The 16,043-nt window shown below is 47.5% G+C and overlaps 1 protein-coding gene across 1 annotated transcript in view; it reads left to right on the plus strand.

The window, feature by feature from the left end:
• Positions 1 to 16,043, plus strand: part of LOC146177604 (cytochrome P450 2J3-like) — a 43,826-nt gene that overhangs the window by 14,214 nt on the left and 13,569 nt on the right. Inside the window, exons 2-4 of the mRNA XM_084581162.1 lie at positions 5,363 to 5,667; positions 8,797 to 8,909; positions 9,555 to 9,810. Of these exons, the coding sequence (XP_084437288.1) occupies positions 5,363 to 5,667; positions 8,797 to 8,909; positions 9,555 to 9,810 (674 nt within the window). The remainder of the gene's footprint in view (positions 1 to 5,362; positions 5,668 to 8,796; positions 8,910 to 9,554; positions 9,811 to 16,043) is intronic.

Raw genomic sequence — 16,043 nt, forward strand, 5'->3', positions numbered from 1 at the left:
GCCGCTAATCATCGCCATCGCTTAGTTTTGCCTTTCGCCCTTCTAACTTTCTGTGGTGGCTACAGCGCCATATACGTCTCTAACCCGTCGCCTTGTCCGTCAACGCTTCTTCGTGGAGTACGTCTTAGACATGTCGAGTCCTTTGATGACGCTATGACATCTGCCGTCTCAGAAGACCCAACCCCACTTCAGCTCGATACAATTGACTTGCCTGCTTCTGTACAGAACGACGACTCCACTGCAGATTTTTCTGGCTGTCTGGATGCCAACCTTTCAGCAGATCAACGTAACCAGCTTTTCAGATTGCTGCGGCGCTTCCGTTCCTCATTCGACCTCCCTCGGACATCTTTGGGGCGCACATCCGCAGTCACTCACTACATCGACACCTATACGCACACCCCGGTACGCCAGCGCCCTTATCGGGTATCGGCTGCAGAATGCCAAGTTATCACCGAGCATGGACATGCTTCAGCGTGGCGTCATCCAGCCTTCGCACAGCCCTTGGGCTTCTCCAGTTGTTCTCGTGAGAAAAAAGGATGGCTCTATACGGTTATGCGTTGATTACAGGCGTTTGAATAAGATAACGCGAAAAGACGTATACCCCCTTCCACGTATTGATGACGCTTTCGATTGCCTTCAAGGTATCGAATTCTTTTCATCTCTGGATCTTCCGCTCGGGTTACTGGCACGTACCCATGGCAGCTGACGATCGACCAAAAACCGCTTTTGTGACACCTGACGGTCTCCATAAATTTAACGTCATGCCGTTTGGATTGTGCAGCGCGCCGGCCACCTTCGAGCGCATGATGGACACTATTCTGTGCGGACTCAAGTGGCATGACTGTCTTTGTTACCTGGACGATGTTGTCGTGTTTTCAAAAGATTTTACGTCACATTTGGACCGTCTCGAGCGTGCGCTAAAGTGTTTGACTGACGCTGGCCTGCAACTAAACTTGAAAAAGTGCTGCTTCGGGGCTTGTCAGCTTCCTATATTGGGACGCGTTGTTTCGAAAGACGGTGTTCGTCCAGATCCTGCGAAACTCCGTGCAGTAGCTGAGTTTCCACGCCCAACTTCTCTAAAGGAGCTGCGTAGTTTTATCGGGCTACGCTCGTATTTTCGTCGCTTCGTCCGGAATTTCGCTTCGATCATCTCGCCGCTTACTGATCACCTTGCCGGTGACGCCATTCTTTCCTCTTGGACATCCGACTGTGATGAGGCCTTTTCGATGCTTCGGCGCCTTCTAGTGTCGCCTCCGATTCTCCGCCATTTTGACCCTGCGGCGCCAACCGAAGTTCACACTGATGCCAGCGGTGTAGGTCTCGGCGCTGTCCTTGCACAACGAAAGCCCGGCAACCCAAAGTACGTTGTTGCTTATGCCAGCCGCACCTTACCAAAGGCCGAAAGAAATTATTCTGTAACCGAAAATGAGTGCTTGGCCATCACTTGGGCCATTGGGAAGTTCCGCCCATACCTATACGGTCGTCCCTTTTCTGTTGTTACGGAACATCACGCACTCTGCTGGTTGTCCACCCTTAAAGACCCATCCGGTCGTCTTGCTCGTTGGGCCCTCCGCTTACAAGAGTACGACCTTCAGGTCACCTACCGGTCTGGCCGCAAGCATTCTGATGCCGACGCCCTGTCTAGGTCACCTCTTCAATGCGGCTCTGACTCGACAGCTATCACCATAAGTGACTCATCTTCGCTTGAATCTGCCGACATGCCCAATGAACAATGGCAAAACCCTTGGATCACTTCTCTTCTCACGCTTCTATCTACACCTTCTCTGCGCCCAGCTTCACGAACGCTTCGCCGCCAAGCTCGTCATTTTTCCATCCGCGACGGCATGCTTTACCGCCGAAATTACCTTTCCGACGGACGCAAGTGGCTCCTTGTCATTCCTCGGCATCTCCGTTAGGAAATATGCGCCGCTTTTCACGCTGATCCTCAGTGTGCCCACGCCGGAGTATTGAAAACTTACACTCGTCTTCGCCTCCGCTATTACTGGCAGGGTATGTATCGCTTCGTGCGTCATTACGTTCGCGTATGCCAGAAATTCCAACGCCGCAGAAACCCTCCCGACCACTCCACCGTTCTTATGCAGCCCTTGCCCTGCCCCAGCCGACCATTCGATCGTGTTGGTATTGACCTTTACGGGCCACTACCAGTCACTCCAGCTGGTAACCGTTGGGTCATCGTGGCTGTTGCCCACCTTACCCGCTACGTAGAAACATCTTCTTTACCTTCTGCGTCGGCGCCAGACGTTGCGTCTTTCGTCTTGCACCATCTCGTTCTGCGCCACGGTTCACCTAAAAAATTGCTCAGTGACCGTGACCGTGTTTTTCTTTCCGAGACCATTGAAGCCCTTCTTCAGCAGTGCCACATGGCCAACCATTCTACCTCGGCCTACCATCCGCAGACAAATGGCATGACGGAACGTTTTAACCGCACCTTAAAAGACATGCTGGCCATGTATGTCGCGTCCGACCACTCAAGCTGGGACCGGCTTCTCCCATTCGTCACGTACACTCATAATACTGCCATACAATGCACGACCGGCTTCTCCCCCTTTTTCAACTACTTTACGGAAGATCCGAAGCCCGAATAAATATTTTACCTCCTCCCAGTGTCGACTAAGAATGCCCGACAGCTTTTATAAAGGAACTGTGATGAATTGTGCTTAGTACACTTATACAAACGTGTCTTTAGGTGCCTAGAATGCAGCACCGTCACAGAATATATTCACAAAAGATACAATAACCATCACTGGAAAAGACAAAGCTAACTCTTTTAGATGGCGTTCAGACGAGCTGTGTCACCTACCTACCATTCAAGTGCTCCATAATTGAATTTAATTTACCAGTTCATAGGCACAGCACCCAGAGATAGGAAACTGGAGTAACCTGATGCCCATGTTGTGTATCTCAACTCAGTGTTTTTATCGGTATCCATTTTTGCATGAAAATGATAAAAAAAATTCTTTTGGTGTTCAAGCAATCCTGGCTAGATTACAGATGGGTTCACTTTTAAGTTTCGAGTAAGCAATGGATATCTGATGAGACCTTTGCATGAATTGTCTTTGCACAAACTGCAGATGCACAGCTTGTAAAATTGATACAGCATCAAAGTTTATTTCTTAGTCATGCAATACAGCACCATGCTACCTCCCAGCTCTAACGTTCTACAAAGTAAAGAACACCGTTTTCCTCAAATTATAAGATATCTAATCTTTAGGGTTGTTATTTTGATACACTAGGAGGCTGAGAAGCAAGCATTGTTGCATGGTGAAGATGGTATGTGCAATAATAGCCGTGAAGCAATCCTTTTGATATCTGAGCACTCAAGAGAATGTTCAGTGTCATAGACTCGACTGTTTTACTGTCGCCCTCAGTGCCGCATGTTCCACACACACGCATCCGCCGGTCCTCTTTCAGCTTTCTGCAGAAGCTCTTTAGCCTTGGAGACTTCAGCGAAGTTGATGTGGACGGCAGGCCTTTTCAGCTGCATTGTTAAAAAACACAATAAGAAGAATGAAAAATACTAGCAGTAAATAAAAGAGCACTGTGGTTCATAGAAATTGTATAAAGATAGAATTATGGTGAAGAAAGCCTCTGTAAACAGCGTACAAATAGAATAATTCACAAGGAAGTTCGCAACTGAAATTTAAGAAACAAAATGATGCAATTCTTTTACCAAAGATATGTAACATTCTAAGAAACGTGTTAAAACAACACAATAAAAACAACAATCATATGCTGTTCCACAGTCAAGTAAAAAAGGCCTACGACCCTAAAGAAAGGGCAAGTGGTTCTTCTTGTACCATGCTCGAGTTATGAGACCCGAAAATATGCAGAAGCATATTCTTCCTCAAACAGAATTTCTTTATCTCCTGAAATATTTTCCTAGTGGTACGTTGCAGTCTATAGAGCACAGGATATATATCATGTAACGAGAAAAGTTTCAAGCTCAGAAGCTGATGCCAAAAAAAAATGAAAAATAAAAATAAAGAACTCTCTTGCCACTCATCCTACAACGACGGTGCCATGCTCCCTTGAAACCTGGCCAGCTAAAAAATAATGGGTGAGATACCATTTACTTTCCTGTCTGCCTTTTTATCAATTGTCTTAGCGCCTTCTTTTCTTTTTTTTTAACCCTTTAACTGGGTTGGAAGTACTTCGTCGAAAGGTAGACACAAGCCAGAGGGGCGAGCAGCGTGTGAATACGACGCAATACGTTATTTATACTAACAAGCTTCTCGGTCACAGATTGCCTGCGGGAGCCACAATTCCCGAGGACATCGCTAGAGAACGAGTTTATGGTATCCGATAGCGTAGACATCGATACACACGCAAAAGAGGCGACGCAGAGCGCAGGCTTTTCGAAGGCATAACTAATCACGCTCGCTCTCTCGAGGAAACCAAATGCATACTTGTACGACACAGACAGTCGGCGTAGCGACATAACACGTAAACGCAAGACATCTGCGTACCGAAATTGACACTGAGGAGTGCAACCGACACCATCAATCATGAAAGAATTGTTTTACTAGTTCTGTGAAATGCGCTGTTAATTTAAACGCGCTATCGCGCACGAGGCAAATTCAATTGAAAATTTTTTTTAAATAATCGTGATGAATTTTCTCGCCACCAATAGCTTCGTATTATCCTCGGAAACGAAAAAAGAAACTGTATATTGAAAAAAAAAGAAAAAAAAAAAGGTTTTACAGTTGAGCGCTATCAAACAGCGGCAACAAGCACGACGACCGGAGGCTCGCACGATGAGCGTGGCGCCTTTCCATTCACGCTGAATAATGGCGAAATCGTTGAGATCATTACCTGTAGTAACATGTAAAAGTGCAGTGCCAGCGTTCTTCCGTCTCTCAGAAGCATCGGCGACAAAAGTCGCTTTTCTCCACGGTAAATTTGTTAAAGACGTTCGTCAGCTGATCACGATTTTTTGAGGATCTTCAGCGACGCCGGCGCCTGAACTTCGGTCTGATGGTCCTTGGTACACTTGGATCATGTCAAAATCAAGCGTGACCGTAACAAACGCGACCACTTTTCACAAAACACTAAAAATTTCGTAACAAACAAGGAACAGAAATACATTTTCAAGGGACCAGTTACGCGGGACCCCACATATTTCCGCCATCTTGCCCAGTGTGGCCAGACTTCACAGCGCCCCCTGTCATTCATTAGAGGTGCGAATATTGAGGATATTTTAAGGGCTTGTTGGCAGGAATAGGCACCTAATTCCGTGTCTCGTGTAATAGATAGCTTAATAACGAAACAATTAGATTAAAGCAGCAACCTGCGAACATTACGACCTCCACTTGTTTTAACTCAGACCCACATTTGCTTGCAGGAGGGATGCGAGCAGCTCGTTACTCGCATTGCCGAGGCTCAAGGGCAGCCGCTGGATCTTCTTCAACTTGTTCTTGCCAGCGCATGCAACAACATTGGCGCTCTGATATTTGGCTGCCGCTATCCTTTTCACGATTCCAAGCACCGGCAACTGGTGAACTCCATACGAGACGAGTTCATGCTGAGTCGGAAGAAGAGCATGCTGTCCTTTTTGCCATCTACGCTCATGAATTTCGCGAAGCACCTGCCCTTCACGACAGCAGCCGCCGTGCACGGGACTATGGAGTATATCGAAGCTTTTGTGGGGTGAGCTGCACTCATCTTTTCAGTGCACACTAAAGGCATCAAGTAGGACGATAGAACTATTGAAAAATATCCACCCTCCGTTTTTCAGTGTGCGTGGCAGGTGGTCGAACTTGTTTGACGGCCGCAATTCAAGCATGCATTAAGAATGAATCGTAATTGTCCGCCTTTGAAAAGACGATCCCAGATATGTGAAATGAATTCTTAACATGTTCTATTTTCATTTCATCACGGACATCGAATTTGCGAACCTTTCATAGAGGGCTGATTGCTCGCGCTCCCTTACAAGTCTGGGAATCATTGGAAAGGAAGTGACTGCCTCGAGAAGTGCACGCAGAAGGATGCGATGTTTTAAATACAATATTTTCATTATCTCGTAAAAGAAAATAAGCCCGGTTACAACCGTGCAAGGCGATATAAAGGCTAGATAGGATTTCGCATCTCGTTTTGCCTTAGCTTGATCACACCCGACCGAATCTTGCCGTTGACAGAGTTTCACCTCTATTGCTGCTCGATGTGCGTAATCGGGCACACATGCTAAAAGTTATTGCAAAGAGTGCCGTTCTCTAGAACAATTGGTGTTTTTGACTTCGGCCTTGTAGCCAAAAAATTACGAGCATGCTTCTAGAAGGTGTTAGATTGCTGGTGACATGGGCTGGCTCTGATTGACCACAAGGTTGTTTGACGTCCCGAAACCAGATTACATCGAATTTACAGGAGCGGGCAGCGTGCTTAAAGCTTAGAGGGGCTTTATGTCTGGGGGCCTACCACATAATGAGTTAAGACTGAATTCTAATGTGTGTGAATGATTTAATATAGGTACAAATAAGGCCTTAGGTTTGAAGTGACGAATTTTATTCAGCTAACGGGCATTACAAAATTAGCCGGCAGACGGCACCACTATGACTGTTGCTTTATACCCCTAAAAGAGGAGCTTGTGTGTAACTCTTGCCTTTATTCTCAGCCCTTTGTTTCTTTAGGAGAAACAAGAGTTCGTGCGCAATTTTCCCGAACAATGCAAGTACTTCTGCTGCTGCACAACACTCTGTGGACATGTTCACTGACTCTTATTTCAAATCATAACGGGAATACACGTTAGCTCAGCGACTGGAAACGTAGACATCATAATGCCCTCGCAGGGACGAAGAGAGAATGTCAAATACGTACATACGTGTGCACAAATGTTAGCTGCAAACATAAAAACGTAGCAAGAATTAAGATAAACTCTTACAGAGCGGGATGGCACAAATGTAATCACAGTGGTGGCGTTAACCTTCTGACCTCTAGATGGCACAGTACTGAAATGGTGCGCTGTTTTCACGTTTGCTTTCCATGCCGATAGTGCCGTAAATTTAATTGCACACAATGCATAAAAACAAGCGAAACTGTCGCTACATGATTAATAAACTATTAAAGCGTCGAATAAAGACGACATTGATTCATTCCCGGCAAAGAATTCGAATAAAAAGTTTTCTTTGCAATATTCCTATTCTCAGTCTTAAGGCAAATGAGAGACTGCAGAAATGAGTTTTGCAAACAGAGCCGCCAGACATATTCTCACTCCTCATTGATATCTTGCTAGATATCATCATCATCATCAGCCTGACTATACCCACTGCAGGGCGAAGACCTCTCCCATATTTCTCCACTTAACCCGGTGCTAGATATACACCTTTACAAAATCGCCAGTGAGCCTTCTGCGTCATGTGCAATTTTTGTGCATCTGCAATGCGTTATACTTCGTTTCTTAACATGCCGCGGTCGTTCGCGTGCTGCCGAAGACAGGATCACTTAGTCTGCCTGCGAACGCCTTTGCGGCTTTTTGCAGACGAGAAACATTGTAATTTGTCCAAAATGGAAGTTCACTTGAAAAAACAGTAACGATAGAACGCGGTGATGGGCAATACCGGAGGCAAGTGGCCGACGTGCTGGCTTGCAGGCTGAGACTCCCCCTCGATTCTTCGTTTGTGTATTTTTCTTTGAAGTCATTGTAAATGGAAGGAAACAATAATATGGTCTCTGCACATGCACTTATATGAGTGTACTTCGCTTAAAATCAGTCTCACATTAGTCCGTTTTTCCGCCAGGGTGGCGCAGTAGTTAGGGCGCCCGACAACTGTGCTAAATGATGTGGGAACGAATCCAGGTCTCGGCTGCCGCTTTTCGATGGCGGCGAAAAGAAAGGCGCTCGTTAACTGTGCGCTGTCAGTGCACGTTAAGAAAACATAGGTGGTCGAAATTTCCGAAGACCTTCACTACGGAGTTTCTCATAGCTTCAGTTGCTATAGAAAGCTAAACCCCACAAAACAAACCAAAATAAAAACCATTGATCGTTTTTGTCACTAGTGGCGAATTACAAATATATATGACCGGCAAGCTTGCAATCCTCTTAAAGCGCGAAACGAGACAATACATTCTCACCGACAGATAAATGACAAACAAAATTATTTTGGAGCACGCACCAGCATTTTGTGTGGAATGATACCTGAGAAGACTTCATTTTTGATGCTTTAGGCATCTTAGAGCTAAAATAATGTGCATCATTTTCTATACCTTGACAAGGGATGCAAGCCATTGAGGTTTCTTAAATTTTCGAGCCGCGGAGGTTATCTTCTCATGTTCTCCCATTAAACAGGATGATTATGCGAAACTGCGAAGTATTATATTATTGTGCTTCGTCGAAAGCGTAATATTTGCCAGAGAAAACTTAAAGTTCCTTTTACAGAGTTTCTTCTTTTAGTTCTCACTGTCTAGAAAGATATATATTTCATTCAAGTTATGAATTATGGTGAATTAAATGAGGCGAGATATTATGCTCACTATACGCTGCTGTGTTTTCGTACAATCCGCACAAAGTATTGGTATATCGGCAGCTCCAAATCTGAGACATACAGAGTGGATGGTAGGTACAGAGTGGAAAAGCGCAATCGTAAAACTAGTCACGTGACCTCCCAATAATCCAACAATTCAGTCGCATTTTCCCTACCCGGGGCAAAGTTATTAAAATGTGTTGCACTCCCAGAGGTGTGCTTTTATGATAGAGATGCCTAGCTACAAACAAAGCCTTAAAGTCTCCGTAAACCACTTGAACAACGTGTTAAAAGCATATGTTTGCTTTCAACTTTCTTACAGAGAGCATATCCACTGTGAGACGGGAAACGTTGAACCTGGCAATGGTTCTTTCCTCGCAAAATACGCATTTTATGCCAATGAATCGAGACGCAAAGACACCTACATTCATAACAGTGAGTATTATGAATTGTTAGAGTTATCCGCGGAGCCAGAAAAAATTCTACATAGGTTTAGTGTACCGTAGCAAACGTTGGAAAGCTGAGGATGTAGTTGTATACCGTTTTCTACAATGCACTGTTCTAACCGGTATTTCTATCAATTAGATTGCATAAATATTTATTCGTACACGAATAATCCTTTTTATTTGCTACAAAGCGTCATTAAAACTATAATGACATGAAATACACACTCAGGGTACTGACAGAAGCTACGTCGTAGTGTATATAATATAGCTGCCCTTTGAATGCAGCGTCAGTAGAGCACCATTGTTTGAAATATGGTAAAGGCAGGAAAAAGTTCTGTTCTACGTTTTACACTACACTTCAGGCCTATAGCTGTTCCGGAAACCAGAAGAGCACCAAATGTAACCCTGATCGGTTTGAAGCAGTTTATTGCTTTTTCGGTACAAATGCAGGAACATAAAGCACCCGTACAGGAGGGAAAAGAGAAAAGGAAGACAAAAACTGAATTCATTTTCGATTTTCCAATAAAGCTTCCCAATAGAAACAATTGCAAGCGACAAAAACCTAAGCGAGAAGCTCACCACCGCAATTCGCCGCCCCGACATTAGAAGTGACAAGAATATTTTTTTGGCGCAGACTCCTCCCTCAAAGGGAACGCCGTCGGTTTCCTAATCCCGGCAACCGTCACAGTGTCGGCGATGTTGATGCGGATTCTGCTTCTGGTAACCGCCAATGATGAAGTGCAAGATCGCATCCAGGGAGAAATAGAGGCTGTCGTGGGCAGTGAGCGGCAGCCCACGTGGGAGGACCGCTACGTCATGCCCTACACCATGGCGGTCATGTGGGAGGCGCAGCGGTGGCACACATTGCTTCCCTTGGGACTTCCGAGGTGGTAAGCACTTGGCGCACAGTTTCTCTATGCTTCCAGCACATTGGCCTTAACATTCTTATAGTGTTGTTTTCGGTTAGGTTTCTTCCATGCTAGCATATACAAGAATATGTATTGTAGGGATATAAAGTTAAAGTGTTCAATGTAAGTGTAATAGAACCTGTAATAAACATCGTTTTTTTAAGCAGTTTTTTTCCAGCCAAAATAAAATATGAGAACAAAACTGCTCAGATTCATTGCTTCGTTTTCCCCATTTCTGCAAATTTTATAAGGATGTGTTATAAATCTAGAAATTCATAATTTGTGTCGGGACATTTGTTCCGAAATTTCACTGCTTTTCGTGTGGTTATTTTATTTCTTCTTTTGTACCTTCATCTCGGTTCGGTACCCGTGCTTTATTGTCGGTTAGCATATCATTTTTGTTACGACGATATCATAAAATATGGTCGTGCTATTTGTTTTCATTTAATTTCTACAGTGAAGGTTTTATACTTTGTCGAGGTTTTAGACGTTACTGTACTTGATGTATGCTTTTTAGTAAAACCCAGAAACCGGCACTGAATCACTTTATGCTACAGAACAAGGCAGCGTAATGCATCTTTCCTTAAACAAAACAATTCTAACGATAGGGTTCTCGTAACGAAAAGGAAAGCTGCACGATTACAAATCTTTTTCAAAATAGAACGCGAACCAGACCTTACTTATGCACAGATCAAAATTAACAGAATCGGTTGGAGAGGCTTGTTTATATGAGGCGCATATCTATGACAGTTGAAAATTGTTCACGTTGATTCCTTCTCCAACTATTCTATATTATTGACTACATAGGCTATGAACAAATGTGCGCAGGGTCTAAATGAAGAAGACGGGCATCAAAGAGATCATGAGCCGCGTCATCGAGGAAGCTATGATGCATGCATCTAACTGAATTTAAAGCGTTCCGAGCTTACAGTCGGTAGCGGCTTTCTAAAAAAAAAGTATTACTACTATGTGCTCAGGCAGAGATGACATGATACAGTTGGCTGCTTTTTTGTAATAGTTTTCTTTCTATGCTTCTGCCCTTTCGATATATGCCGGTACTGTGTTTATGATTACACAGCGCAGGCTTAAAACCCCTATAAATCCTCTACAATCTAGCTAATAAACTTTTCCGCTGCGAAAGTGGCAACATTGCAAGAGAAGGTTCTAACTGTAGCGGCTGTTAGGCAATCTTGCTTTTGATGCTTTTGGTAGAATGAATATCTGCATGTTTTATTCATTTTTCTGGTCTGGAAGCCTAATTGATATTGCAGTGAATCGGCTCCGGACTCGCAGGACGTATCTAAGCCTTGGACCGTGTGATTCTACCTGTACCGGCTCTGTTAATCTAGCCCCGGTCGCCAACACCGTGACAAATCTGGTGGAGGTCAGGTCTGATGTCCCGTACCCCTACGCTAAGCAGGAGTGCTGGTCATATATTCGAGGAAACGCCCGTTCACCGCACTAGCCGCAGGCAACGAGGCCTACCACCTGAGTTTTCCCCCTCGGCCATGACTACCAGTAGCCACGACGTCGTCGCAATGCCTGGCGCGACCCCCACCTACGTGACGTTGCAAAACCCCCGCGTCCCAAAGACCTTTCACGGGGACACCTATGAAGACGTCGACGACTGGTTGCACCACTACGAAAGGGTAGCTACATTAAACCTCTGGGATGACGCCGCACGGCTTCGAAATGTATATTTCAGCCTCGAGGATGGCGCTCGGACGTGGTTCGAGAACCATGAAGAGCAGCTGTCGTCTTGGAGTGAGTTCAAACGTCATCTTGCGGCAACTAACGGAAGCTCAGATCGCCGCCAACGGGCCGAACGCGCTCTACACACTCGGATCCAAATGCCTAACGAAACTGTAGCGGCGTATATCGGAGACATGACGCGCCTGTTTAAGCGTGCGGATCCTACGATGTCCGAGGACAAAAAGCTGCGCTACCTCATGCGTGGCGTCAAAGAGCAGCTTTTCGCTGGCCTGGTGCGCAGCCCGCCGAAAACTGTTGCAGAATTCTTTGCTGAAACATCCACTATAGAGAAAGTGCTTCAGCAGCGAGCTTCGGCACGGGATCCCACCATCCACGCCGCCTCCGTCTCTGCTGAGTTCCCATCGCATAGCATGGACACATCGGCGCTACGGGAGCTCATACGTTCCGTTGTGCGCGACGAACTCCGATTGATGTATGGCACACCTCAACCAGCTCCTTCCTCCATCGCCAGCGTTGTCCGCGACGAGGTGCAGCAAGCGCTCCGGCCTCCATTTCCAATCGGTGAACCTGGCCCTACTCCTCCTCCTACACCACCAGAGTGTCACCGCCCTACATACTCCCAGGTGCTGCAATACTCTCCGCCCTCGTCGCCGTCCCTGATTCCTCCGAACGTAGCTGGGCCGAAAACAGCAGCCCCCGTGATCCAGTACGTCACAGATTCTCGACCGCCTACACGGAAAGCAGACGAGTGGCGTACCCCCGACCGACGGCCGCTATGCTTTCACTGCGGCGAACCGGGTCATGTCTATCGGCGCTGCCCCAACCGTCGACTAGGTCTCGAAGGGTTTTCCGCTGATTCTCCGCGGCCTCGCTACGGCGAACGGCCTCGAGCCGTTGAAGATTTCGTCAATGATCAGCGCCGGATCGTTCCGTCTCGTCTGCGACCATCTAGATCACCGTCACCCAGGTCTCGCCGGTCGCCATCTGCTACGAGTTCCTCATGGGCAGCACAGGGCCGCTCGCCCAGTCCCCAGAGGGAAAACTGAAACCAGCGACCTTCGGGGGTAGGCTCGCTGGACATCGCGGCGCGGGAGACCCCCCATTGATGCGGACACGGAACGACTACGCATCGACATTGGAAATGTCCGCGGTTACCGATCATACCGCCACCTCGACGCCACCACGACGCACCTGCAACCACGACGAATTGCCGGTGGAACCGACGACGAAACGACGCACCCGCAACGACGACGAATTGCCGGTGGAACAAACGACGCAACCACGCACCCGCAACGACGACGAATTGCCGGTGGAACAAACGACGCAACCACGCACCCGCAACGACGACGAATTGCCGGTGGGACACATGACGCAACAAGGCACCCGCAACGACGACGAACTGCCGGTGGAACGGACGCTGCAACAACGCACCTGCAACGACGACGAATTGCAGGTGAAGCAGACCGCGTACACCAACGCAGAGCACTCAAAGACTCAGAAGCCTGACATTCGCGAGCAGATTTCGTTGGACATACCCGTAGTACTGGATGGTCGCCATGTTCAGGCTCTGTTGGATACTGGCGCTGATTATTCTATTTTGAGCAGCCAGTTTGCCGCAGTTCTCAAGAAGGTTTTGACTCCGTGGGCTGGCACAAACGTTCGCACCGCGGGTGGTCATCTGATTACTCCTCTGGGCATGTGCACGGCCAGAGTTCAAATTCAAGAATCAACATTTGTGGTAAGCTGCCTTGTTCTGAAAAGCTGTTCGCGTGACCTGACTCTGGGCGTAGATTTCCTTCGTGAATATGGCGCAATTATTGACCTCCGGAATTCTAAGGTCTCGTTTTCTACTGAAAAAGCAGTGGCCCTCAGCGGTGCAAAGCGACCACTCAATGTGCTTCGAGTTTATGAGGACAGTGTCACTCTGCCACTCCGAACCAGCACCTTCGTTAATGTCAAATGCAATGCCCTTAACGATGGTGACGCAATAGCCGAAACTAACGTATCGTTACTGTTGACACAAGGAGTCTGCGTGGCCCGCAGTTTGATACATCTTCACCGTGGTCAGTCCAAGGTACTTGTTACAAATTTTTCGCACGAGTATCGGCACCTTTTTCGTGACACTTCCGTAGCTTTCGCCGAACGCATATCTGATGTCTCCGAGTGCTTGTCCGCAGAAACCGTGCCACCGCCCACATCCCTCGACAATCTCGATGTCAGCTCAGAGCTATCGGTCAGCCAGCGCGACCAGCTGTTTTCATTGTTACTCGAATTCAAAGAGTGTTTTGCATCGTCGTCAAAAGTTAATCAAACTCCCATCGCCAAGCACCAGATCGTGACGTTCGATAATGTGCGCCCAATCCGCCAGCACCCCTACCGCGTCTCTTCGACCGAGCGCGAAGTTATTAGGTCACAAGTTAAGGAAATGCTCGAAGATGAGGTTATCCAGCCTTCCAATAGCCCGTGGTCCTCCCCGGTCGTTCTAGTTAAAAAGAAAGACGGCACGTTACGTTTTTGCGTCGATTACCGCAAACTGAACGCCGTAACCAAGAAGGATGTCTACCCCTTGCCGCGGATTGACGACTCTCTCGACCGCCTTCGGCGTGCAAAGTATTTTTCGTCCATCGATCTAAAAAGCGGCTACTGGCAGATTGAGGTCGATGAGCGAGATCGTGAGAAGACGGCCTTCGTCACACCCGACGGCCTTTACGAATTTAAAGTTCTACCTTTCAGCCTGTGTTCCGCGCCGGCCACATTTCAGCGGATGATGGACACTGTCCTCGCCGGCCTTAAATGGCAGTGTTGTCTAGTCTACCTAGATGACGTGGTGGTCTTCGCAGAATCATTTGCACAACATCTTCAGCGCCTGCGGTCAGTACTCGAGGCCCTTCGATCCGCTAACTTGACACTTAAGCCACAGAAATGCCACTTTGGCTACCGAGAGCTTAAATTTCTCGGCCATGTTGTCAGCGCCGCCGGCGTGAAGCCCGACTCTGACAAGATTGCTGCTGTTGCGGAATTTCCGATTCCACGTGACAAGAAAGCTGTTCGCCGATTTCTCGGCTTGTGCAGTTACTATCGGCGTTTCATCGATAACTTCGCTGATCTCGCTGAACCGCTGACTCAGCTCACCCGGGGAGACACCCCTTTTGTTTGGACGCACGAACAAGAAGCTGCTTTTGCCGAGCTGCGTCTCCGTCTCCAATCGCCGCCTGTTCTAGCCCATTTCGATGAGCAGGGGGAGACAGAAATACACACCGACGCCAGTAACATTGGCCTTGGGGCGGTTCTCGTGCAACGTCAAGAGGGTGTTGAACGAGTCATCGCCTATGCCAGCCGTACTTTATCCCGCGCCGAGACGAACTATTCAACTACTGAAAAGGAATGCCTCGCCATTATTTGGGCTGCTGCGAAATTTCGCCCCTATCTTTATGGTCGCCCATTTAAAGTTGTCACTGACCACCATTCTTTGTGTTGGCTGGCCAACCTGCGTGACCCATGCGGCCGCCTGGCGCGATGGAGCCTTCGCCTACAGGAGTTCGATCTCACTATTGTTTATAAGTCCGGACATAAGCATGAAGATGCTGACACGCTCTCCCGCGCGCCTGTCGAGCTCGCTCCACCAGACACGAATGACGCTGACAGTTTCCTCGGAGCTGTTGATGCTTCAGATATGTCACATCAGCAGCGTGCAGATCCAGATTTACGAGCACTGATTGATTATTTAGAAGGTCAGCCAGCCACCATACCTAAGTGCTTTTCTCGGAGCCTCTCAACTTTCTGCCTGAGAGGTGGTGTGCTTTATAAGCAGAACTCTAGATCCGAGTCAAGAACCTACCTCCTCGTGGTACCCACAGCTCTGAGAGAGGAAATCCTTTCCGCGTGCCACGATGAACCAACATCTGGCCACTTGGGCTATTCTCGCACACTTGCTAGGATACGACAGACATTCTACTGGCCCAACCTTGCCACTGTTGTTAAGCGCTATGTCAAGAGCTGTCGGCAATGTCAGCGTCTGAAGGTTCCGCAATCAAAGCCTGCGGGCCTCCTCATGCCCATAATACCACCACGAGCACCATTTGATCAAGTCGGCATGGACCTTCTCGGTCCTTTCCCTCGGTCCTCTGGTGGCAACCGTTGGATAATCATCGCCACAGACTATCTGACTCGCTATGCCGAGACCAAAGCGTTACCTAGTGGTACAGCGTCTGAAGTTGCCCATTTCTTTGTACACCAGATCATACTACGGCACGGTGCTCCTACCTGTATTATTACTGATAGAGGGACTGCCTTTACTTCAAAAATGATGGCCGAAGTCTTTCATCTCAGTGGTACGGCGCATCGAAAAGCTACTGCTTACCATCCGCAGACCAATGGGCTGACGGAAAGGCTTAATAAGACCATCGCGGATATGCTGGCGATGTACGTCGACGCCCAGCACAAGACTTGGGATGCGATCGTACCATATGTGACGTTCGCATACAATACGGCAGTCCAAGAGA

The sequence above is a fragment of the Amblyomma maculatum genome, chromosome 10 (genome assembly GCF_055883805.1).
Source record: "Amblyomma maculatum isolate TAMU_Amacu chromosome 10, ASM5588380v1, whole genome shotgun sequence".
Lineage (NCBI taxonomy): Eukaryota > Metazoa > Arthropoda > Arachnida > Ixodida > Ixodidae > Amblyomma > Amblyomma maculatum.